This window comes from Papaver somniferum, chromosome 2 (assembly GCF_003573695.1).
Source record: "Papaver somniferum cultivar HN1 chromosome 2, ASM357369v1, whole genome shotgun sequence".
Lineage (NCBI taxonomy): Eukaryota > Viridiplantae > Streptophyta > Magnoliopsida > Ranunculales > Papaveraceae > Papaver > Papaver somniferum.
This window is the reverse complement of record NC_039359.1, coordinates 13,053,219-13,077,380: the sequence shown is the minus strand read 5'-3', so window position 1 is coordinate 13,077,380 and position 24,162 is coordinate 13,053,219. Positions and strand designations below refer to the sequence as shown.

The 24,162-nt window shown below is 37.7% G+C and overlaps 1 protein-coding gene and 1 pseudogene across 1 annotated transcript; one reads left to right on the top strand and one right to left on the bottom strand.

The window, feature by feature from the left end:
- Window positions 1-6,587: 6,587 nt before the first annotated feature.
- On the top strand, window positions 6,588-6,687 carry LOC113354655 (annotated as a pseudogene).
- Window positions 6,688-16,724: 10,037 nt separating this feature from the next.
- LOC113352974 (transcription factor bHLH148-like) lies at window positions 16,725-17,794 on the bottom strand. Its single transcript, XM_026596711.1, has 2 exons — window positions 17,710-17,794; window positions 16,725-17,611 (listed from the first exon to the last, which is right to left on the bottom strand). Exon 2 carries the CDS (start codon window positions 17,570-17,572, stop codon window positions 16,865-16,867), a length of 708 nt encoding a protein of 235 aa, XP_026452496.1. The 5' UTR covers window positions 17,573-17,611; window positions 17,710-17,794; the 3' UTR covers window positions 16,725-16,864.
- Window positions 17,795-24,162: the final 6,368 nt, after the last annotated feature.

Sequence of the window (24,162 nt, the reverse complement as noted above, 5' to 3'; positions counted from 1 at the left end):
CAACCAATATTTTTCGAACGAGTTTCCTATTAAGCTCGTTACCCTATCGGTCTCGTTCTATTACAAATTTTAAGCTTGGGTTCGCGTTAGGTTTCGTTTTCCTAAGGCGGGCAAGAAGGGAACGGTGATGAAATCCGAACCCTTATCTTGTTTAGGCCAGGCCTTGCCCTTTACTAGGAAAATAAAGACATTCTGGTTCGTCCTCAAACAATTATCACCTTAAGGAAGACAGTAACCCGCTTGCAGGAGATTCACGTGTGTTTCGATTGGACTTACCTCCCGTACCAGACGGGCGATGAACCGTTGTCGTCGACTCGGACCACGACTCCTATGCCGTGTGCGAACCCGAGGGGCTGAGACGATATAGTAATCGTCGTCCTTCCCTGCACACAGTTTATATAATAATTTATTTATTTTTTTAATAATAATACCCTTCCGTAGGGTTAAAAAAAAACAAAGTCCAATTGTTTAAAGTCCAAAGTCCAAAATAAATAAATAAAAAATTACAGTTTTCCTCACACACTCTAAAAAAATTACAAATTAAAAATTAAATCCTAAAATTGTCATTTTTTTCTTCTCTTTTCGCTTTTCGCTTTAAGATTTTTCCTCTCCAAGTCCTTAGTTTTCACTTTGAACCTGCAAAATAAAGACAAAAAGAAACGTAAAAAGGAACAAACAATTCTAAAAAAAAAATAATAAACCTAAAAAAAATAAATCAATCTATATACAAGTCCGCGTCGGCGGCGCCATTTTGTTGTAGTTTTGAAAGTGGTAGTAAAAGTTCGTTGCTCGGACTTGTAAAGATTTAAAAATAAAAATATATACAAAAAGTATTAACAATATGGGCAAGAGTACCGGGACTAAAGATACGGCCGTTTTTTTCATTTTCAAGTGGTTCAGAAATTAATTCTAACAATTATAGTTCAAAAACAAAACAAATATTAACTCTAGTTTATTGCCAAGATAGATTTTATAAAATATTAGTTGTATTTTATGAGCATGGCGCATCAAAAATCCCTAGGATCAAGCATACTCCATCAAATAAAATCACAAGTAATTAATTTAAAATCTTAATTCAATTAAAATTAGTGCAAAAAGTAAATAAAAGAATTAATTAAATTACCACATGGATGAATTAAGGCTTTCTCCGTCGTCCCAGTGCTTGGGTTTAGCTCATCATAGTGAAATACCTCTCAAAATATTTTATTAAGCTCAATTGGTGTTTACAATGAAGAGAAAATGGAGAAAAGGGTGGAAATCGTTAAACTGCAACGCTTATAAGCGTTACAGAACACCGTTACAAAGAACGATAAAAGAGTGCTGCTGTTGTCTGCGTAGCTGACTACGACCCACAGAGACCGGTCGTTTTCACTGTTGGGGAACGACTGTCTTTGGCCGTCTGTTCTTCGTGTTCTTCCTCTTCATCAATGGCAGCAGCAGCAGCAGAGAAAAATGGTGATTCTCCCTCTGCAGCCTTCTCTCCTCTCCTCCCAACTCTCGACACCCTTTCTCCTTGACCTCAGTGAGCTATTTATACCCAACAACATCGATATCTTCCATCATAACTCCATATAATCTTCTCTTCAATTGTTTGCAGACGCGAGAATAATATTTTTGATTTTTTTCCTGTTTAATCGAAATCGTGTTTACCAAATATTCTCTTGGCTTCTGACGCTCTCTCAATCATTCCTAGCTTAGATATATTCGAATCCCATGAGATAACGCACGTATATCCTCCAACAGAACCCAATATTTTCCAAAATATTCTCCCGTGAAAACAGCTCCCCTGTTTGGACTTTGATCTTCTCTCCCGGTCATTTCAGCCCAACTTGATCGCTAAAATCACTTGCATTCGGCCTGTTTAGCCTTAACAGGCTTAGCCCAATAATTTCCAGCGATCGAATCTTCCAAAAACACGTCCAAGAATTGAGTAGAAATTTCATGCAGGCGTGATTGATTTCTCCCGCCATTTTCAAATTCAAATCGTGAAAAGGTGTCCCCTTAGCAAACAGTGGTGTCCCCTTAGGAATTTGGGCTGAAATAGTAATTCTTGGGTTGAAATAGTAATTTTTCTGGTTTCCTCCGGTACATTTCTGGGACGTTGCCGGTACATTTCTGGAGTGCCTTTAGTACTTTTCTCCGGGGTGTAAATCATCACTTTTTGAGCAACTCTTTCCATACAAGGGTATTTTCTCCAAAAACACCTAAACAAACATAAAAACACAATATTAGTACAAAAATAGAGTTCCAACAATACAGGCATTGAGGACAAATTAGACACAAAAATGTGTCTATCATACGGTAAGCCCATAAGGCATCAGTAAGCCTCGACGACCAGTCTTTCCTGTTTGGATTAACTGTTTTCTCTAGAATACGTTCAATTTCCCTATTGGAAACCTCTACCTGACCACTAGTCTGAGGGTGATATGGAGTTGCTACTTTATGGGTAATACTGTATTGTTTCATTAAAAGAGAAAACGGTCTATTACAAAAGTGTGAACCTCCATCACTAATTATAGCTCGCGGCGTACCAAAACGTGTAAGTATATTATCTTTCAAAAACTGGACTATGACCCTGTGGTCATTCGTTTTACACGGAACCGCATCAACCCACTTAGACACATAGTCTACAGCGACAAGTATGTAAAGATAACCAAACGAAATAGGAAATGGACCCATAAAATCAATGCCCCACACATCAAAGACCTCAATTACTAAAATAGGGTTCAAAGGCATCATATTTCTACGGGAAATGGTTTCTAACTTCTGGCAATGCTCACAAGACACACAATGACTATGGGAATCTTTAAACAATGAAGGTCAGTAAAATCCACACTGCAAAATCTTAGCAGCAGTCTTCTTAGCACTAAAATGACCCCCACATGCATGTTCATGACAAAAGTAGAGAATACTGGACTGGTCACTCTCAGATACACATCTCCTAATAATCTGGTCCGGACAATACTTAAACAGATAAGGATCGTCCCAAAAAAATGCTTAACCTCGGCTAAAAACCTAGAACGATCTTGCTTACCCCAATGTTGAGGGGTTCGACCAGTAACAAGATAATTCACTATATTTGCATACCAAGGTGATTGGGAAACAGAGAACAATTGTTCATCAGGAAAGCTATCCCTTATAGGAAGGGAATCACTAGGGGAACTAACAACTAGCCTAGACAAGTGGTCTGCTACTACATTTTCTGCACCCTTTTTGTCTCTAATGTCTGGGGAAAATTCCTGTAACAATAGGATCCATCTAATCAATCTAGGTTTGGTATCCTTCTTAGATAAAAGGTATTTCAAAGCAGCATGATCTGTATAGATTATGATCTTAGAACCTAATAGGTAGGACCTAAACTTATCCAAGGCAAACACGATGGCTAAAAGTTCCTTCTCGGTAGTTGTGTAGTTCATTTGGGCATCATTCAGAGTTTTGCTAGCATAATAAATCACATGAAGTAATTTGTTTTCTCGTTGTCCTAAAACGACGCCTATAGCATAATCTGAAGAATCACACATAATCTCAAAGGGTAGGTTCCAGTTAGGTGCCTGGACTATCGGGGAGTAGTGAGTAAAGTTTTAAGCTTCTCAAAAGCCTCTAAACAAGCATCATCAAAGACAAACTTAACATCTTTTGCAAGCAAATTGCAAAGAGGTCTAGAAATCAAGCTAAAATCCTTAATGAATCGACGGTAAAAACCTGCATGCCCTAGGAATGACCTAATATCTTTTACGGTTTTTGGGACCTGTAAAGTCTTAATAAGGTCAACTTTGGCTTTGTCTACCTCTATACCCTTTGAAGAGACGATGTGCCCTAACACAATTCCTGATTTAACCATGAAATGGCATTTTTCCCAATTAAGCACTAAATTTTTTTCCTTACACCTAGTCAACACTAATGTCAAATGATGCAAGCACTCATCGAAAGATGAACCAAACACTGAAAAATCATCCATAAAGACCTCTAAGAACCGTTCTACCATATCAGAAAATATGCTCATCATACAACGCTGAAAAGTTGCAGGGGCATTACATAGCCCGAAAGGCATGCGTCTATACGCAAAGGTACCAAAGGGACAGGTAAAAGTGGTTTTCTCTTGGTCTTCTGGGGCAATAACGATCTGATTATAACCGGAGTAGCCATCTAAGAAGCAATAGTGACTATGTCCAGCTAATCGCTCTAGCATTTGGTCGATAAAAGGAAGGGGAAAGTGATCCTTCCTTGTGACCTTGTTCAATTTCCTATAGTCAATACACACACGCCATCCCGTGGTCACTCGGGTTGGGATTAATTCATTATTATCATTCTGGACTACAGTGATACCTGATTTCTTGGGGACAACCTGAACAGGGCTGACCCACTTACTGTCTGAAATTGGGTAAATAATACCCGCATCTAACAACTTAAGCACCTCTTTTCGAACTACCTCTTTCATGTTAGGGTTCAGTCGACGTTGCATCTCCCTAGAAGGTTTGGAGTCTTCCTCTAAATGAATCTGATGCATACACACAGTAGGACTTATACCCTTAATGTCTGCTATAGTCCACCCTAAAGCTTCCTTATTGTCTTGAAGTACATTTACTAGCCTACTTTCCTGATCACTATCCAAATCGAAGCTACAATCACAGGTAAAGTCTCAGATGGGCCTAAAAACACATACTTTAGAGTATCGGGTAGTGGTTTAAGGTCCAACTTTGGGGGCTCTTCTAAAGAAGGAATTAGGGTAGTCTCAGAAACTGGTAACGGTTCGAACCTAGCTTTCCATCTATCAGTGTCTAACACAGGGGTAGAATCTAATAGAGCATTCACCTGTTCAATAGTGCTATCGTCGTCAAAATCTAAACCAAAATGGGATAGACAACTTTCTAATGGGTCTTCAGACAAATGTTTGGTAATGACTCCTGAACTAAGGCTTCTATCATGTTCACCTCCTCAACACATGTGTCATCTAGCTCATGAGGTTGCTTACTGACATTAAAAATGTTCATCTCCATAGTCATATTACCAAAAGATAAACTCATCACACCATTTCGACAGTTAATGATCGCATTAGACGTAGCTAAAAATGGGCGACCTAAAATCACAGGTATCTGGTTCTCTGGGTCAGGGACAGGTTGGGTATCTAGGACCACGAAATCCACTGGATAAATAAACTTGTCGACCTCAATAAGAACATCCTCGATAACACCTCGAGGGATTTTAACAGACCTATCAGCTAACTGCAGTGTCATCTGAGTAGGTTTCATTTCACCAAGTCCTAGCTGTAAGTATACATGGAATGGCAGTAAGTTCACACTGGCTCCTAAGTCAAGTAAAGCTTTTTCTACCCGGAAGTTACCTATTGTGCAAGCAATGGTAGGAGAACCTGGGTCTTTGTACTTTGGAGTTGTGGTGTTCTGAATGATTGAACTTACGTGACTAGCTAAAAAGGCTTTCTTATGGACGCTAAGTTTTCGCTTTCGCGTACACATATCCTTAAGGAACTTGGCATAAGCAGGAATTTGCCTAATTGCATCTAATAAGGGAAGGTTTATGGTAACTTGCTTAAAAACCTCCACTATGTCATTAAAGTTCGATTCCTTCTTTGTTGGTACTAATAGCTGAGGAAATGGGGCTCTAGGCCTAAAATCAGACCTTTCAGGAACCGAATTCACATCAGAAACTTTATCAGTCTCTTCCTCTGGTCCTGAGAGGTGAGATCCTGAGGGGTGAACTACAGTATGTTCACTATCGGGCATGGTTACCTTATTGTCTACAACTCTACCACTTCTAAGGGTTCTAACAGCATTCAATTGATTCGATGGTTTTGCACCTAATTCATGAACTCCTCTAGGGTTGGGTTGTGTTTGACTAGGAAACTTACCTTTTTCTCTCAAAGAATCACTTATCAGACCAACCTGGGTTTTTAACTCGGAAATAGCCTGACTATTTTCTTGTCCTATCCTGTTACTAGCTTGTAGACTCTGTTCTACGGATAACTGAATTTTGCAGTTTGCTGAGTTAACAAGGCGAGAGATTCCTCTAAACTTAGGATTTTCTTATCTGACTGATTCTGAAACTGAGCTAGTCCTGAAGGATTCTTAGTATAGCCAAAACCTGGGGAGCATTAGAATTACTAAACTGACCTTGACTTTGGCCCTTAGACCACGAAAGGTTCGGATGGTTTCTCCAACCAGGATTATAGGTTTCTGAATATGGGTCAATCTTTTGACGGTTATCAAATCTAGTGTTATTATAAAGAGCATTGGCTGCTCTTCAATATTCTGGCCTTCCCAAAAAGGCTCCACTCTACCACTAGTCTGGCCCACTTCTAAGGCTTCTAACCTTTTTGCTATAGCAGCAATTTTGGCATCTGATTCATAGCCTCCTTCTACCCTATTAACGTTTCCTCTACTTAAAAAATTGTTTTCTGGGGTGCCCTACTATTTTCCCATTGCTGGGTTTTTTCGGCGATTTCATTAAAAAATTCCATCGCCGCATCAACAGTTTGGTTTTCAAATCCACCAGTGCATAGAGACTCAACCATGGTCGTTGTGGAATAATCTAAACCCTCATAAAGGATCTGAACTAGCCTAACCTTTTCTAAACCATGATGAGGACACTGGGATAATAAATCATTGAACCTTTCCAAATACCTATATAAAGATTCTCCCTCTTGTTGTGAAAATGTGCATATTTGCGTCCTAATAGACGATGTTTTGTGCCTAGGGAAAAACTTATTGAAAAAGGCAGATGTAAGTTGTTCATATGTCTCAATTGACTCGGAGTCCAAACTATACAGCCACGACTTGGCCTTATCTTTCAGGGAAAATGGGAATAACCTAAGTTTCAAAGCATCATCATCTAAGCCTCTAATTCTTAGATTACTACAAATTTCCTCAAAATCCCTAACATGGTAATAGTGGTTTTCATTTTCTTTCCCTAAAAAGATTGAGAGCATCTGTAAGGTCCCAGGTTTCAGTTCATAAGGTGCCTCCGTTTCAACTAACCTAATACACGAAGGACGAGTAGTCCTAGTCGGATTCAACAAAGCTTTTAAAGTTGCCATTTCTGGCACTATCGGAGTATTAGGGATTTTCTCCTCTAGAGGACGTTCAAAAACAGACTCTGCAAAAGTCGGACTCTCTAGATTAAGGTAATCGAGACGCTTCGACTACTAGGTTTCTCTTCAACAAATATACCTAGTGCGTCTCTTTTACGTTCAGGCATACAATAGAATTTTCTAAATTGGAAGGGTAAGCAAACACAGATCAAGGACGACTCAACCAAATCAAAACTATTGATTTCTAGCAAACAAAAAGCATGATGTATCCACTTAGATTGTTTCTAGACCGGCTTTTAATCCTTCGAACGGGAATTCGTTACAATTTAAGCAAACCCCCCTGGAATCAATCCGAGTTAATGTAAGTTGAATAGAGCCGAGGGAAGCTCGGTGGAGCTTTGATACCCAAGGCGTCACCGGTATTACAAGTCGGCGCAGTCACACTTTCAACTTACAGAAACTGTCAAGAACTTCGAAGCATGCTTAAAAGAGTAACCAATATTTTTCGAATGACTTTCCTGTTAAGCTCGTTACCCTATCGGTCTCGTTCTAGTCAAAATTTTAGGCTTAGGTTCGCGTCGGTTACGTGTTCCTAAAGCGGGAAAGAAGAGAACGGTGATGAAATCCGAACCCTTATCTTGTATGGCTAAGCCTTGCCCTTTACTAGAAAAATAAATGTCCGTATTCAGTCCTCAATATATATGCATACGAAAGAGTCCAGTAACTCGCTGACAGGGGATTCGCGAGTGTTTATAATCTTACCTCCCGTTCCAGACGGGGGATGAATCGGTTGTAGTCGACTCGGGCCACTGACTCCGATGTCAAGTGTACGAACCCAAGGTGCAGAGACAATATCGTAATTGTCCTCCTTCTCTACAAACAGTTTATATTTAAAGTACCCTTACGTAGGGTAATAAAAAAAATAATGTCCCAAAGTCCAAAAGTAAAGAAAAATTACAAAAATAATAAACCCTAATACAATTTTTTTTTCCTTCTAAAAGAAAATAAACAAAACCTACACTAAAATTGTCTAAAATAAAATTGTCTTCTTTTTTATTCTTTTTGCTTTAATCTTTAGCTCCAAGTCTTTATGAAATCACCAAACTCTTTGGCTCAATTTTCTTTATGATCCAGAACCTGTAGATACAAGACAAATACCCAAAAACATAAAAAAGAACAAAATAAATAAAAAATAAAACAAATCTAAAACCCTAAAAACAAGTCCGCGTCGGCGGCGCCAAAAATTGATATGATTTGTTGATAGTGGTAAAAAGAGTGTCGTTTCTCAGACTTGTGAAGGATTGTTTTAGACTTAAATTCAAAACTAAAATAGAAAACACAATAAAAATTATAGAAAACTCAAACAAAGATGATATCAATATTAAAAGAAATACTGAGGCTAAGATTCCACTATTTTTCAAGTTCAAAGTGATTAAACCAATACTTATATTTAAGCAATTTTCTCGTTTAATTTGATTCTAAAATATTGCAACAAGTAGATTTTCAAAAGTAATAATTGTAAATACCAAGTATGAAGCATCAAAAGTCTTAAAACTAAGCATACTCCATCAAAATAGATCACAATCACTCAAATAAAAATCATATTCAATAATAGTTCAAGGCAAATAATCATATAATTATTGCAAATAAAAAGATAAAATAGAATATACCACTTTTTGTTGGAAAAATAGCTTCATCTATCGCCTCAGCAATGGGGTTTAGCTCTTCATATTAATCATGGTCTCAAAATATGTGTTTGTTGCTCAAAAGATGATTGAAAGAGTGAAAAGTAATAACACAGATTGTTTGCAACAGTGTATCGGAGTTACAAAACAGCTGTTACAATGGAACTGTTACAGAAAACTGTTGTAAATACTGTTGCTTTGTCGCTGATTTTAAGACCCCGGAAACGACTGTCTTCAATGGCCTTTTGTTCTTCGTGTTCTTCCTTGTGCACCAGCAGAAACGATTTCCTGCAACTCTTGATTTCGTTCTCTGTTCTTCTCTAAACTTCCCCAAAGTGTACCTCCGTCTTTATGAGCTATCCCAACTCCTTTTATAGTCCACAGGTCGATTGAACTTCAAGAAATCTTCAGCTATTCTTATATTTCCTCCATCTCAAGTCTCGGGATTTCTTTCCCTGCCAAGCTTCTCTACGCGGTTTTGTGAGTTGTAAACTTCTCAAATAAGGTAAGATAGAGTCCCAAATATAGTTAACCTCTACAGAATCTCGCCCAAATATAGTTAACCTCTCCAGAATCTCGCCAACTCCCATATATATAACCAGAAAGTCCGATAATAACTTTACTTCCCTGTTTCGCTCAAACCGAAGATTTATCACTGTTTTATCGAATCTAAAGCTCATACCAATCCTGTTTTGACTCATCAACTAAATTCCAATCCATCTCCACGTCAAACTCCGACTAAATCTCCTCCTAGTCATCAACAGAACTTCGATAAACATCCAGCTCCTATGTTTCTTCTTCCGGCTTATCTAGCCCAACTCATTCGATCCAATCACACCTACCAACCCTGTTTAGTCATAACAGTATATATCCAATCCAAAGGGCCTATTGAATCCGTCCAAAACTCCAGCAAAATCTCGCCTGAAAATTCCGCTGCAAAACTGAATTTGAATTCAGTTTTTTCTCGCCAAAATTCTGGTGAAGATAAAGGGGTGCCCCCTATCCAGAGTAGGGTGCCTTTAACAGCTGCCTTAAGGGGTGTCCTAGGGGTGCCCCTTATCCAAACCGAGGGTCCGAATAGCAAGTGTCCTCCGGGTGCTTTCCGACAACTTTTCGAGCCAATTTTTTCCAAAAATGTTTATTGGCCAAAAATACCTACAAATAAATAAAACATCATAATAAGTACAAAAATAAGCCCTAACAATATATAGAATCGAGACAAATCGGACACAAAAATGTGTCTATCAAATACCCCCAAACCTATTATTTGCTAGTCCTCAAGCAAAAATAAAATCCTAACTCACTGTCGCAGGCATCGTCGATTGCATTTAACGTATGAAATAAGCCTTTAACGTTAAATGGTCTTTTGTTGAAGAAGTTCTTAAGCAAATGGGGTTTGGAAGTACTTGGAGAATGTGGATCAACAACTGCATAAAAAAAATTCCATTCTCATTTCTTGTAAATGGTAGTTCTTGTGGTAAATTCACGAGTGAAAAAGGTTTACGCCAAGGAGATCCATTATCTCCATTCCTGTTCTTGCTTGTATCTGAAGTCTTAAGTATCATGATCTCTAAGTCCTTGATGGCTGCTAAGTTGGGGGTTTCAAAGTTAAATAAAATGGGACCATCATCAGTCATTTACAATTCGCAGACGACACATTAGTGTTCCTCGATGCTGACTTGGAGCAAGTTAGATTTTTGAAACATATTCTTTTGTCGTTTGAGTTTGCTTCAGGGATGTGTACCAATTTCAGCAAGTGTAGTCACTTCGCAATTGGTGATGTGGTCAATCTAGACGAGTTGGCTGCCGTTTTAGGTTGTAGCTGCGAAGCTTTTCCCTCCATATATCTTGGTCCACCTCTTGGTGAAAACACTTTGTCTAAGAGAAAATGGGACAGGGTTGTCGAGAGATGCAAATGTAGGTTTGCAACCTGGAAAAGGAATTCGTTGTCGAAAGGTCGTAAGCTAACTTAATTAAGAGCCTCCTTCTTAGTTTACCTATTTACTATTTCTCTATCATCATGGCTCCTAAATCGGTGATCCAGCAAATAGAGAAAACTATTACAGATTTTCTTTGGCACAACTCTCCCGAAAAGAAAAATGTTCATTGGGTTGGTTGGTCCATTTTGTGCAAACCTTTAGACAAGGGTGGTCTGGGTATCCGTTGCATTAGCACCATCAACAGGGCTCTAATGAAGAAATGGTGGTGGAGGATTAGCAGAGAAAGAAATGCTTTATGGGCTACGATCATTTTTTGAAAAATATGGTTGTAGTGATTTAGGTTGGAGAACAAAAATACCAACCGCTGCTCACGGGGTCGGTGTATGGAGAAACATTTGTAAGTGGCTGATGATTTTTTTCAAGTGCATTCAGTTCAAGATTGGAAATGGAAACAAAATACGTCTTTCGGAGGGCAAATGGTGCAGTCAGGGGCCTCTTGTTGTTGATTTTCCAAGGATTTATGCTATTGCTAGTAGTAAACATTGTTGTCTGGCTTCGCTTTTCAGGCCAGACGAGTCTGGTTATCATTGGGCTTTAGATATTTCCAGAAGAAGACTGTACGGCAACGAAATCTCTGAACTAACTGTTAGAAAAAACGTTTTAAAATTACCAATTTTTCCATGGACTATGTTTTGATCCCTAGACCTATTGCCCATTAATTGTTTTTTCTTTTGAATAGATAAAACAATAGTCCCACATTGACTAAAATCTAAAGAGTATTAGACATAAATACCATAGAATTGGCTATAAGGGCATGGCCCTTGGGTTATTAGACTTTTGTGCTTGGAGGGAAGGCTTAGACTAGGGCAAGGTTGCCTTTCCCGTACGCGCGGTGCTTCGCACAGAAGCACGCACGCCGTCGTCCGATCGGGTTCGGGTGTGGGTTCGGGTTCGGGTGTGGGTGTTTAACCCAACATTACCAGTATTTCACACATGTAGAAGAATCTTCTTGACAACACACTGCTCTAAGCCTGACAAAAGCAACACTGTTTTTAACCCAACATTACCAGTATTTCTGTCATACGCATGGTTTGGTTGCATGCATTTTTCCTCTCGTTTGTAACGTCTTAAACACTATATAAGGGAGGAGTCTTGAGCTCATTTGACACACCACAGAGAAACATCTCTTCTACTCTCCCTCTGTTTTTCTGTAAACATCTCTTCTACTGTTTTAAGTTCTGCCAAGCTCTAAGGGTACCCTCATTGTATGCTACATTGAGGGGTACTAACTGTAGTTGTATCCTGAAGGTGACTCGCCAACTGCTGTAACATCTCAGAGGAGTGGCAGGCGATATTGCCTTTAGGACAGCGTAGTTTACGTACCTCTACATTTTCTGTGCAGCAACATCAACAACATTATATTGAGCTAAGTATCTTCTTCTCAGTTACATTATTAGTACTTTCTCCAACACTAACTTCAATTCTTTAGATTTTGCTCGGTCATTTTCTTTCATGAAGAGGAGGACGAAATGGTGTGGATAGGGGATAAAAGTGGCTTAATTTAATGGTTTAAATGACACTACAGTTTTGGATTTTCCAAAGAAAAAAGTCTGGTCGAAACTTTGGCCACATAAATTTCGATTTTTCCTTTGGCAGTTGTTTCAAGGTAGGCTCCTAACAATCGATAATCTTTTGAAGAGAAATTGTGCTATAGTTCCTAGTGCTGGTAATCCTTCTCCAAACTTGTGCGTTCTTTGCGACATGGTTTCTGAAACTAGGGTCCATCTTTTTGGGGATTGTATCTACTCTCGCCAGTTGTGGGTTTTCTTCTGTGCGCCCTTGCCTAGTTTCAGCAACTTATTTGACATCTTTAAGAATTGAGCTGCTTATGATGGTTCACACATTGGTAAATCTGTTTGGAAATGTCTTCCCGCAAGTATCTGTTGGAACATTTGCAATGAAAGAAATGAGCTGCCACTAAGGAATAAGAGACCCCTTCATCCCTAGTGGGGACCCAGTGCAGGGTGTGCCAAACCCGTCTACACCCAACCTTCTTCTTCCAACCATCTTTTTCTTTATCATTTTGTCCATCATTACTTACTTATGGAGGATAATCCCAGCTGGCCATTTCCCCATGTGATCTCGAGATGAGGGCGAGCGTCATTGTTGCATTTCGAGTTGGAGTTCGAATTAAATTTTTTCTTTCCTCCTCTTTATTTCGTATTTGTTTCCTTCATCACATGGAAGAAATCAACTTTATGAACAAAAGAGGTCCAGATCGGTAGTGATGCGCGGCAAGTGGCAAAAGGCTTATGTTGCAACTTATTTGCTTTCGTCGTAGGCGAAGATGGAGAGTGGCCACATGCAACTAATCATTCTCCTACATTTCATATGGGTGCGGTGCGGTCATCTATCACTATCAGGCTATAGTATGCCACCTATCATCAATAAACTTTTTACTGTTTAATGGATTTTTTACTATTTAAGGTTAAATGTTGTTTTCCCTTTATCTTGCCGGTTAGCATATTTTATCTTCTAGCGTTTAGATTTTATTTGAGCTCTGTGAATATCCTCACAAAACTCCGCAAGTCTGTTGTTGTACGCTGTACTAGTGTTGTTGTTCAATTATGTGCAGGCGCGACATAAATCTTTACATCTCTGGAAATATCTGCAAAGATCATCCTTGCCTCTTTGGAGTAAATACCTGATGGGCAGACAGTTGTACGGGCTATAGAAAGATCCAAATGCGCTGAACAATACAAACAAAAACATCTCAAAAAGTGTTTTGAGGTTTATGTGTTAGAAGGAGAATCCACGAGTTTTATTTCGGTCAATAGACGTGGCATTGAGGTTCTCTTCTCCAAATAGATGATGATCCATAATAATCTTCCATTGCCGAGATACAAATGAAACTAGGCAATGGATAGTCGACAGGCGTCGGGCAATAGATTGATTAGTACAGTTTTGGTCCCAACTAAGCTGATGGCATAGCCGTATAGAGCCCTTTCTTTCTTTTTAGCTAATATTCAAAATTCCCATGTTCTTTTGCTCTTTATGATTGAAGAATGTGTTGGCAAAGAACGGACGAGCGAGACACCTGTATTTCTGTCATCTCCCATGTGGAATCAGTAGCAAGAACAAAAAGAAATCCCATCAGGAAAAAAAGAAAGGGTTGAGAGGGACTTGGTTAACTTATATGCAGGATTTTACATAAAGTCGACAATTAGGAATTGTTATCAGTTGAATATCCGCATTTTGACGTGCGACATAAGTAGAAGTAAAGTGGTACCCTTGTGATGCTACTACTTTTTTTGTTAGGATTTTCCATGAATTTGAATATGTACAATATGTATGATATCTCACTGCGAATGACTGGTCCAATTCTTCTTGGGTTGATTTGATCATACAAAGTATAACCCCTACAAAAAGCGACGGCACATATATGAATTTGGGTAAAAAAATTTACTCTTTTTTAAACGATCTAGTGTAGTTATAATCCAGATGAATATACGAATGAAACATTCCCATCACATGCCTATAATCTCTCCACTTTAATTTTCTGCAGCCATCACAAGGCTTACGACTCTGGCATCTGGCCTATAGCTGTAGCTAAGCTTCAAGGCTATTCTAGGCTTCTTATTCCTTTCAATTATTGTACCTCCCTTGTAACTTGATAATATCCGAATTTGGTTCGGTATATTATCAAAAGGTATACATGTATGAAAAATCTCTTATAACAAGCAAATTAGTGACCAGAAACATACAAATTTAGGCAATTATGGAACGTGTGCGAATGCTTTTATTTTCTAAGGCCTGTTCCTATGCACATGTCAAAAACTGATATTTGGCATATATACATCCATTATGGGTATACCAAATTCCCAGACTCATAATAGAGTTTCCATCGCTCGATGGGTATAATAGCGCTCGCTGATTTTTAAAGCGCCAGCGCTAGTCAAGCTATCGCTCGCCGGTCTGATCATCAGATCTTCATCTAACGGTTGCTATTTTTTCCCTCTATAAAAACCTAATTTCAATCTCATTTCAACTCACACCAGAATTTATAAATCTCTCTAGAATTTCTCCATCTCTCAATCTTCTTCTTCAAATCTAAAACAATCACACTTTCTCTACATTTCATTATTTCTTGTAATATGGATTCACAATCTCAAAGTCAAGGCAAAGGCAAAGCTAAAAAAATCAAAATCCGTGGTGCAAAATACGATATGATAGAGGATGAATGCATTTGTTCAGGACCAAAATGATTAATCGTTACTTCACAAAACAATGAAATATAAGTGAATGAAGTTGTTTTACCCATATGAAGGTACTCATCGTTCGCATCCACTGGAGTGCCATAACCTAGAATCCTTAAAGTCGAAGTAACTTTTTGTTCAGGACTATGACCTCTAATATTGAGTGCATCAAACTGATAACTAAATTGAGGTTCTACTCGACGAAGCTCTTCAATAATCTTTATCACCAGATGACGAGGCATACGGAATAGACCTTGAAAATTTTGATCAGAGTACGAAGAAAATAATCGTGCATCCTCGATACGTATACCTTTTTGAGGATATTTCTTGTGGCTCTGGAACTCTAGGTATTTGGCTTGTATGTACAAGCATCAAAGTGTCGATTAGTTTATTATCTCCAGCTTCTTCATCATCAAGTTCTTGCAACCTCCTTCGATGCATTTCTTGTTGTAATCTAAACAGATTCATAATAACATTCCTCTCTTCATTGGATCTCGACATTGATGATTATGAAATTTAAAATGAGAATAGAGATAGTGAAATTGGTGAAATATAGGTTGAAGTAGGTGTGAGTAACTTGGAAAAATACGAGGGCGTATATATAGGAACCAGTATGGGAAAATAGCCGTTGCAAAATATCTAGGGGGCAATAATCATAATATCGCCAGTGATACTATTTACATCGCTCGATGTAATGTACAACGCCAGTGATATTCATAATATCGCCAACGTTATTCACAATAACGCTCGCTAAAAAATCGGTCGCTCCGTGGTTTTCCCATGATGACGCAATTAGTTTATCATGCCACTTGATATGCCAAATACTTTTTTTTTTTTTACATGTGCATAGGAATAGGTCTAACCAACTTAAAATATCCAACACTGAACACTACCCCACCCTACCGCTACTAATTTAATTGCATGTAACCAAACTTCATTTATACATATTTGTAATGAAGACCTTCACCTCTCAATTTGGACTATATCATTATTAGCAGTAGTAGCAGTACAACTAAGATCTGATATACAAAACACCAAAAACCTGATAGACTCACATGGTGACAGACTTTCAGACATTAATACCACTAGCCTACTAGCACTCATAAATATACTCGTACTCGTCATATAGCATAGGCTAATGGACTATAGAATGTTTACCCCAAAAGAGTTGATGAAGGGGGTGGTCGTGTTTGGGTACTACTACTAATCCCTATTTCCTACCACAATCTCAATGGACCCAACTCCAAAATGAACATTAAGACTTAAGTTTCTTTTGATTTTTGATTTTTGATTTTGACCTCCTCCATGAAGAAGAACTAAAAAAGAATACGAGAAAGAACCAAACAAAGTTTGATGGAGAATTTTGATCAACCCCACCTTCACCAGGACCCCCCACCAACAACAAATCAGTTTTCTGTTTTCTTGACTTTCTTTTTAAGGCCCATCTATCATCAAGATGGTTAACGTCACCCACTTTCTTCCATGTGCTTCCTTTTAACCTGATGTAAGAGGGAACTCGCCAGTCTACTCCATGCTTAATTTAATTAAGCAAAAAAAATAAATAAATAAGAGGACATCCATTTTTTAACTGTAGCCATAAGCAACTTACAAATGGTCATAACACCCCGCCGTTGGGCTATACTCTTGTATGTAAAAGAGAAACAATGTGGGTTTTGTAGGTAATCATGCAGACTACAGTCAATATCTGCTGTTAGCCTGTTACAGATATTTTTAAATAAATATAAGGAAAAATAATTAAAAGCATAATTTGAAAAAGAAAAAAAAAACTCACAGAAGGTTTTAGAGAGAAAAATTTGTCCTCAGAGATAGTGGAATGATGTGTACACTAAAATACATGAATTTAAAACTCTGAGAGAATAAATAACAAAAAAAAAAAAAAAAGTAAACCAGAGGAAGAATAATAGGTGATGACGTGGATTATAAGCTATGATCTTCAACATGATTAGTCGACGCGGGTGACGATGATGATGATGAGCCGGCCAAAGAAAGAAGCTGTGTAAGAGCCGTCATAGTTCGGACTTGCATTTCTAAAGCTGCAATATAATCTGTAGTTTCTTCTAATAACACCGGAAATGATAATTTCTTACAACCCGGTACAATTCTTCCTAAAACTTTAACTTTCCGTTGTAACGGTTGTAGTTTCTTCTTATCTTTTAACTGATAAACATCGAAAGAACGTTTTTGTGACCGACATGTAACAACTTTTGGTTTCTTTTTCTTGAATTTTAGTTGAAGACGATTTGTTAATATTGCTCGGCTCCACCTTGTTCTTCCTTTAGCTGCTACTGCTAATGCTTTATCAGCTGCTTCTCTTATCGCTCTTCCGTTTTTAGCCGTGGATAATGACGATGTTGTATTGGAATTTGATGATTGATCGGTGTTTGAAGAAGAAGAAGAAGAATTATCATTACTATCGTTGTTGTTGCGGCGAACGTGACGTAAAGCTTCTATAAGTTTAGAAGAATAGATCTGATGCTCGTTTGATGATCTCCATCGCGGTGTTTGATTTTGTTGTTGATTCTGTGATTGATATTGATTTTTCTTTCTTCTTTTCTTTTTTGATTCTATTGATGAATCTTGATGACTTACTGTCCCAAGATTTGAGATTATAGATGATGAAGCCATTTATAAATACAATCAACCAAACAATTTGACAACAAAATCCTGCAAAAGTAAAAGAAAAATTAGAAACGATACTCCTTAATACATCAATATGTACACAGACAGAAGAAAAAAGAATTTGATGGTGTTAATCAACATACCTTAATTAAAATGAAATTGGTTTCGTTTCTCCTGAAAAATGAATACAGTTAAAGAGTTGAGAGAGAAACGGAGAGCAACGAGAAAAGGCTGTGGGAGAGTTAGAAAGAAGAGAGTATTTAAAGCAAACAAACGAGATAGTAATTGTAAGACTGTCACTGTAGTACTACCACGCGTCGTCAATACTTTGATCACATGTATCTTGTTTTCCCCTCTTGTTGCTGCTCGATTTAGTTTCTTTTATTATTTCCGCTATTATTATGACTTTACAGTTTTTAGTGCCCGCCTCAGTAAAATGCTTCCATGAAAGGAAAGAAAACCAAATTAGCTGATAATTTAATGACAAAAACACCCTTACCGTGAAAAATTGAGCTCCCACACCTGATCCGGAGCTTCGGGCTAAGTTTAGAGGAGCTTCAAGATGGCATTTCAGGTCAAGCTCCACACCATCTTCAAGAGGGAAGATGTCGGAGTCCGGTGGTCCGAAGAAATTCAACCGAGAAACGCAAAATGATATAGCCATGGAAAAAATGGACCTAACCCGAAATAATACAGTGCATGACTAGTTAACTAAAGTCAATGCGCTAAACCAGTTCGTGTTGAACCCAATCCAAATTCTCCTGAGAACGAGTTCTTCTTATTTTTTATGTCATTTTTTTTTCTAATGCGAATTGAAAAAATTGGGTTTGCGCATTATAGATTTCTCAATCACGGTAAAAATATCACTTGCATCCTTTTTTTCGAACAATGACTAAAATACCAGATACATTCTAAATATTAATATAAATAAGATGTTAGTTTAGAGTCTGGAGAGAGACATTTTAGCTTAGTTGTCAATGTTAGTTGCAAAAAACTACATCTTAATTTTTATTTTACTAAAACCAAGTCTCGGATTAGGATTAGAGTATGGTGGTTGAGTATCAGACATCACTGAATAACCCTTAAAGAGTGAAGACTGGAGATCAAACAAAGACATTTGGAGAGCTTCATCGACAAAGAGGTATGTGAAGACTAATTTATCCTATTTACTCACGTTATTTACCATTCTTTCTTAATGAGACTATGTCATATGATTTTAGTAGATTTAATATTGCAACAAAAAAATTCTAGTCAAGCTTGTCTTGATAAATCTCTTGAAATGTAATTCATGCATATTTGTAGATCCTTAACAATCTTAATTAAGATCAATTTATTGTTCATGAGCTATTGTTGTTTTAAGTTAATCATTCGGAAATCGCCAAAGCAATGATATTTCATATTTATGGTGATCGGGAATATTTCAAATTGTTAAAAGAGAATTTTCAGAACTTTTGAAAATTCTGGATACTGGGTAGGTACAAATACCCAATACACGTACCCTAGACTTCTGAGTTACGAAATGGGGGTAGGTACGTATACCCAGTACGCGTACCCCAAAGGCTTGAGTTAGTATGCGTGCCTTGTTATCCTGAATTTACGGACTGGTCCGTAGGTATGCGTACCCTACACATACCTACCCGTCACGAACTAAGCAGATGCTCATAAACTATTTTCTAAAATACGTTTGGCATTGCTACAACTCTCATAAACACTTTTAAGACAACTTTGTTTACTAAATCACGTTGTGTTTGTGAATCATGATTTAAGTCTTGAGTGTTAATGAACACAATTATGCTTACAATTTCATTAGGCACATTTGCCAAGAATTATCATTATCAACGGTTCCAGAACCCTGAACCATAGTATATATTATTTTGTGTAATTTCAGTGCACACTTCTCACATGCTTACATGAATTCCGTATAAGAACCGTCACGAACTAAGCATGCTCATGAACTATTTTCTAAAATACGTTTGGCATTGCTACAACTCTCATAAACACTTTTAAGACAACTTTGTTTACTAAATCACGTTGTGTTTGTGAATCATAGTTTAAGTCTTGAGCGTTAATGAACACGATTATGCTTACAATTTCATTAGGCATATTTGCCAAGAATTATCATTATCAACGGTTCCAGATTCCTGAACCATAATGTATATTCTTCTGTGCAATTTCAGTACACACGTCTCACATGCTTACATGAATTTCATATAAGAATTTCATCTAAACTGAGGAAGTGTTTGCTTGAATCTCAAGTTATATATCTTAGCTCGAGTTCGAAGCTGCCTACAATCTTGAAAGTCTATAAATATAGAGACTCAAGAACCTTGGAATTCCAATCCCTGACACTTTTGTGTCCTAGTTACTTGCTATAGTCGTCCTCTATTAACTTAGGTTTCCTCTAAGAAATATAGTTAGGTTTATGACTTAAAGATTTCACTTAAGGATTCGTGAAGCCAGGTCCGACTATCTTTTACCTGATACTTCATGTATCATGACCTTGTTCGTATTGATCATCGAGGTTTTCATCGACGGAACGAGATAGATATAAATCACAAAGTTCTCTCTGTCTCAGACTTTGTGGTTCCTCAAGATAAATATCTAAAAATCTTCTTTATTAATCGGTTTAGATTACTCTTAATAAGTGGTAAGCAATTCATGCTTCTCAGCTAACTGAGAGTAAGTATTCTGGATTCGTGAGATTTGCTAGCTTTGTCTATTGCAAACGGATTTCCAAGCCTTGATTTAAACGATCTAAAGCTAGTGTGTGTAGTGGCTTAATATAATTTTGTGCTCAAAGTTAGACGAGGTTCCAGGGTTTTTCTGCAGGTGCAGTTTTCCTCGTCAAAAAAACTTCTGGTGCCTTGTGTTGTTTATTTTTTGCATTATATTGTTTTATCTTTATAATATAGGAATATCACAAGTAGTATGTATTCAATCTCGGTAGTTTAAGTCATTATTAATTGTGATCAATAACGAGACTTGTTCTTATTCAATTCGTATCTTGAAATATAGATAACAAGTTTCATACTTGGCAGAATTCATATCCTCTTGATTTGGATATGAAAAAGCGGGGGGTCTAATAACCACACCCAATATTTCGCTTAGCAATCTGTATGGACAAACTCCAATATACTTTCGAGAGAATCAACTAGGCAGTCAGACTCAATTTCAAGAAAAGTGTATCCAAGAGTTCGTATCTATGTTTCAGAATGTAATCAAATAGATAGAAACCCGTGAGCCTGATTATTATGTGAAACAACTTAAATGGTACCAAAGACCAATGTTCAAGTATCAATCAGTATAATCAACAACCAAAGGTTGGATTCACTAATTAATTGAACTACGCACAGCCTGTGATATTTCCATTATATAACAAAATATAATGCGGAAAATAAATAACACAGACCCCAGAAATTTTATTAACGAGGAAACCGCAAATGCAGAAAAACCATGGGACCTAGTCCATATTTGAACACCATATTGTATTAAGCGCTACAGACACTAGCTGATAGACACATTTTTGTGTCTAATTTGATCTCAATACTATATATTGTTGGCACTCGATTTTGTACTAATTTTGTTATTTTATGTATTTGTAGGTATTTTTTGGAAATAAACATTTTTGGAAAATTCTGCTCGAAAAGTTGATTTTGTCACCCGGAGGACAAGTGTTATTCGGACTCTCGCTTTTGGATAAGGGGTAACCTAATTACTAAGGGGTACCCCCAGGTCACCCCAAGGCAGCTGCTATTCGCACCCAAGTTCTGGTTAGGGGGAGGACATCTTCTTCCCAAATTCAAAAAACAAAATTGGCGGGAAAAAATTGTTATCAACTGGCAGATTTAGGGTTGGAAGTTTGGACGGGATTAAAGGAGATTCAATGGCCCAAATTAAATGGGTTTGTTCCTAGGGCCTAGATAGAGCTGGTATGGGTGTTGGATTCGGTCAAAATTGGTTAGATAACCGGTGGTAATCAAATCAGGGAAGATATTCTAAAATAAGAAAAATATTCTATTCTTGGAATTCTTGGATGGAAGAGACGTGCATGGGTTGATTTTATTGGCTGGAAACAATCCCTACAGCTCAAGGATGACGCGTGAGAAGAGATAAAACATGGAACAATCCGTAACAAATCAGAGAATTAAAGAAAAAAATATCGGGAATATTTTTCATTCACTGCCGAGTAATGGGAAGATTTTTTGGATTAATGGAGGAGATTCAATGGTTCAATTACGTATAAATATGTTCCTAATGTGCTACAGAGAGGCTGTCGAGAGTTTGGGGAGGTTTGGAGGCGAGCAGAGAGGCGTAGGAGGAGTTGCAGAGAAGTTACCTGCTGCTGCTGCTGCCATTAACACGCCTGAAGAACACGAAGAACGGACTTGCAGAAGCAGTCGTTTATCAACAGCAACATCGAATGTCCTCTGTGGGTCGTAGTTCTTCAACGACAACATCAACTCAGCTCTGTCGTTGATTCTGGACGCCTTCTGTGGGTCGCAGAGTTCTGTTTTTCATCAATTTCTTGTATTTCTCTTCATTGTAAAACACTTTTGAGCATCAATGAAATATTTTGAGAGCATTTTTACTATGATGAGATAAACCCCAACACTGGGACGACGGAGGAGGCCAAACTTCATACTTGGGGTAATTTTATTTAATTCTATATTTACTTTTTGCACCAATTTTAATTGAATTAAGATTTTAATTAATTATTTGTGATTTCATTTGATGGTTTATGCTTAGTCCTAGGGATTTTTGATATGCCATGCTTAAGAAATACAAGTAATATTTTATAAAATCTACTTTGGCAAAGAATAGAGTTAATCTTCATTTTTTTTAAATTATAATTGCCTAGAATTAATTTCTGAACCACTTGAAAATGAAAAATGGCCGAATCTTTAGTCCCAGTACCTCTCTACCAATTTGTCTATATTTGTATATAATTTTTATAAATCTAAAAATCCTTCACCTTCACAAATCTTAGAGTTCGAACCTTTATTACTACAACCACAGAAAAATCTTTAATCAAAATGGCGCTGCTGCCGGGGATTTGTGCTTAGGTAGAATTTTTAGGTTTATTTTTTTTTTTTATTTTTTTTTTTTTTATTATTTGTTCCTTTTTACTTTGTCTTTTTGTCTTTGATTTACAGGTTCGAAGTGGAGCACTAAGGACTTGGAGAGGAAAAAGCTTAAAGCGAAAAGCGAAAAGACAAGAAAAAAAAGGACAATTTTAGGATTTAATTTTTAATTTTTTTTAGAGTGTGTGAGGAAAACTGTAATTTTTTATTTATTTATTTATTTTGGACTTTGGACTTTAAACAATTGGACTTTATTTTTTTTAAAACCCTACGGAAGGGTTATAAATTATAAAAAAAAATATTATATAAACTGTGTGCAGGGAAGGACGACGATTACTATATCGTCTCGGCCCCTCGGGTTCGCACACGGCATAGGAGTCGTGGCCCGAGTCGACGACAACGGTTCATCGCCCGTCTGGTACGGGAGGTAAGTCCAATCGAAACACCCGCGAATCTCCTGCAAGCGGGTTACTGTCTGCCTTAAGGTGATAATTGTTTGAGGACGAACCGGACTGTCTTTATTTTCCTAGTAAAGGGCAAGGCCTGGCCTAAACAAGATAAGGGTTCGGATTTCATCACCGTTCCCTTCTTGCCCGCCTTAGGAAAACGAAACCTAACGCGAACCCAAGCTTAAAATTTGGAATAGAACGAGACCGATAGGGTAACGAGCTTAATAGGAAACTCGTTCGAAAAATATTGGTTGCTCTTTAAGCACACTCCAAAGTTCATGATGGTTTCTGTGGGTTGAATGCGTGACTGCGCCGCCTTGTGATAGCGGTGAGGCCTTGGGTATCAAAGCTCCACTGAGCTTCCCTCGCCTCAATTCAACTTACTTTGACTCGGATTGATTCCAGAGGGGTTTGCTCAAATTGCAACGAATTCCCTTTCGAAAGATAGAAGCTGGTCTAGATACAATCTAAGTGGAGCCATCATGCTTTTTGTTTGCTAGAAATCTTTAGGTTTGCTTTGGTGGAGTCGAGTCGGCCTTGTTTGTGATTGTATAGAATCCCTCTGTAGTTTATATTTCTTCGGTGATGAATCCTTTTGAGGAGACGCCACCTGCGATGACGTTGCGAGAATATATGTCTAGAAATTCTCGTTATCAAGAGACGTCTTCGGAAATGACTCTTGGTGAATATATGCGTGGGCAGCGATATATGGATACTCCAACTTTTATTGAGGAATCACCTCTAACGATCTATGAGAAATATTATAAACATAGACCATGTAGTTTGGAACAAAGATTGAGAATTCTTGAATTTCAAAAATTGTATCATGATGATGAGGATAGTGATGATGAAGAATCTGAAATATGTGGGAATAGTGATCAGGAATTTGTTACCCCAGTTGAGCCTTATAATGATTATATTATTTCTGGTTCAGATCCTAATAATTTTAAAAATTATTCACCTATTCAAAAGGACGAGGATTTGACTAGAGATACCCCCGTTTCAGACGATGTAGTATGTCCTGTTTACGAAACCGATGATGGTTTAGAGGAACCAGTTTATCTTG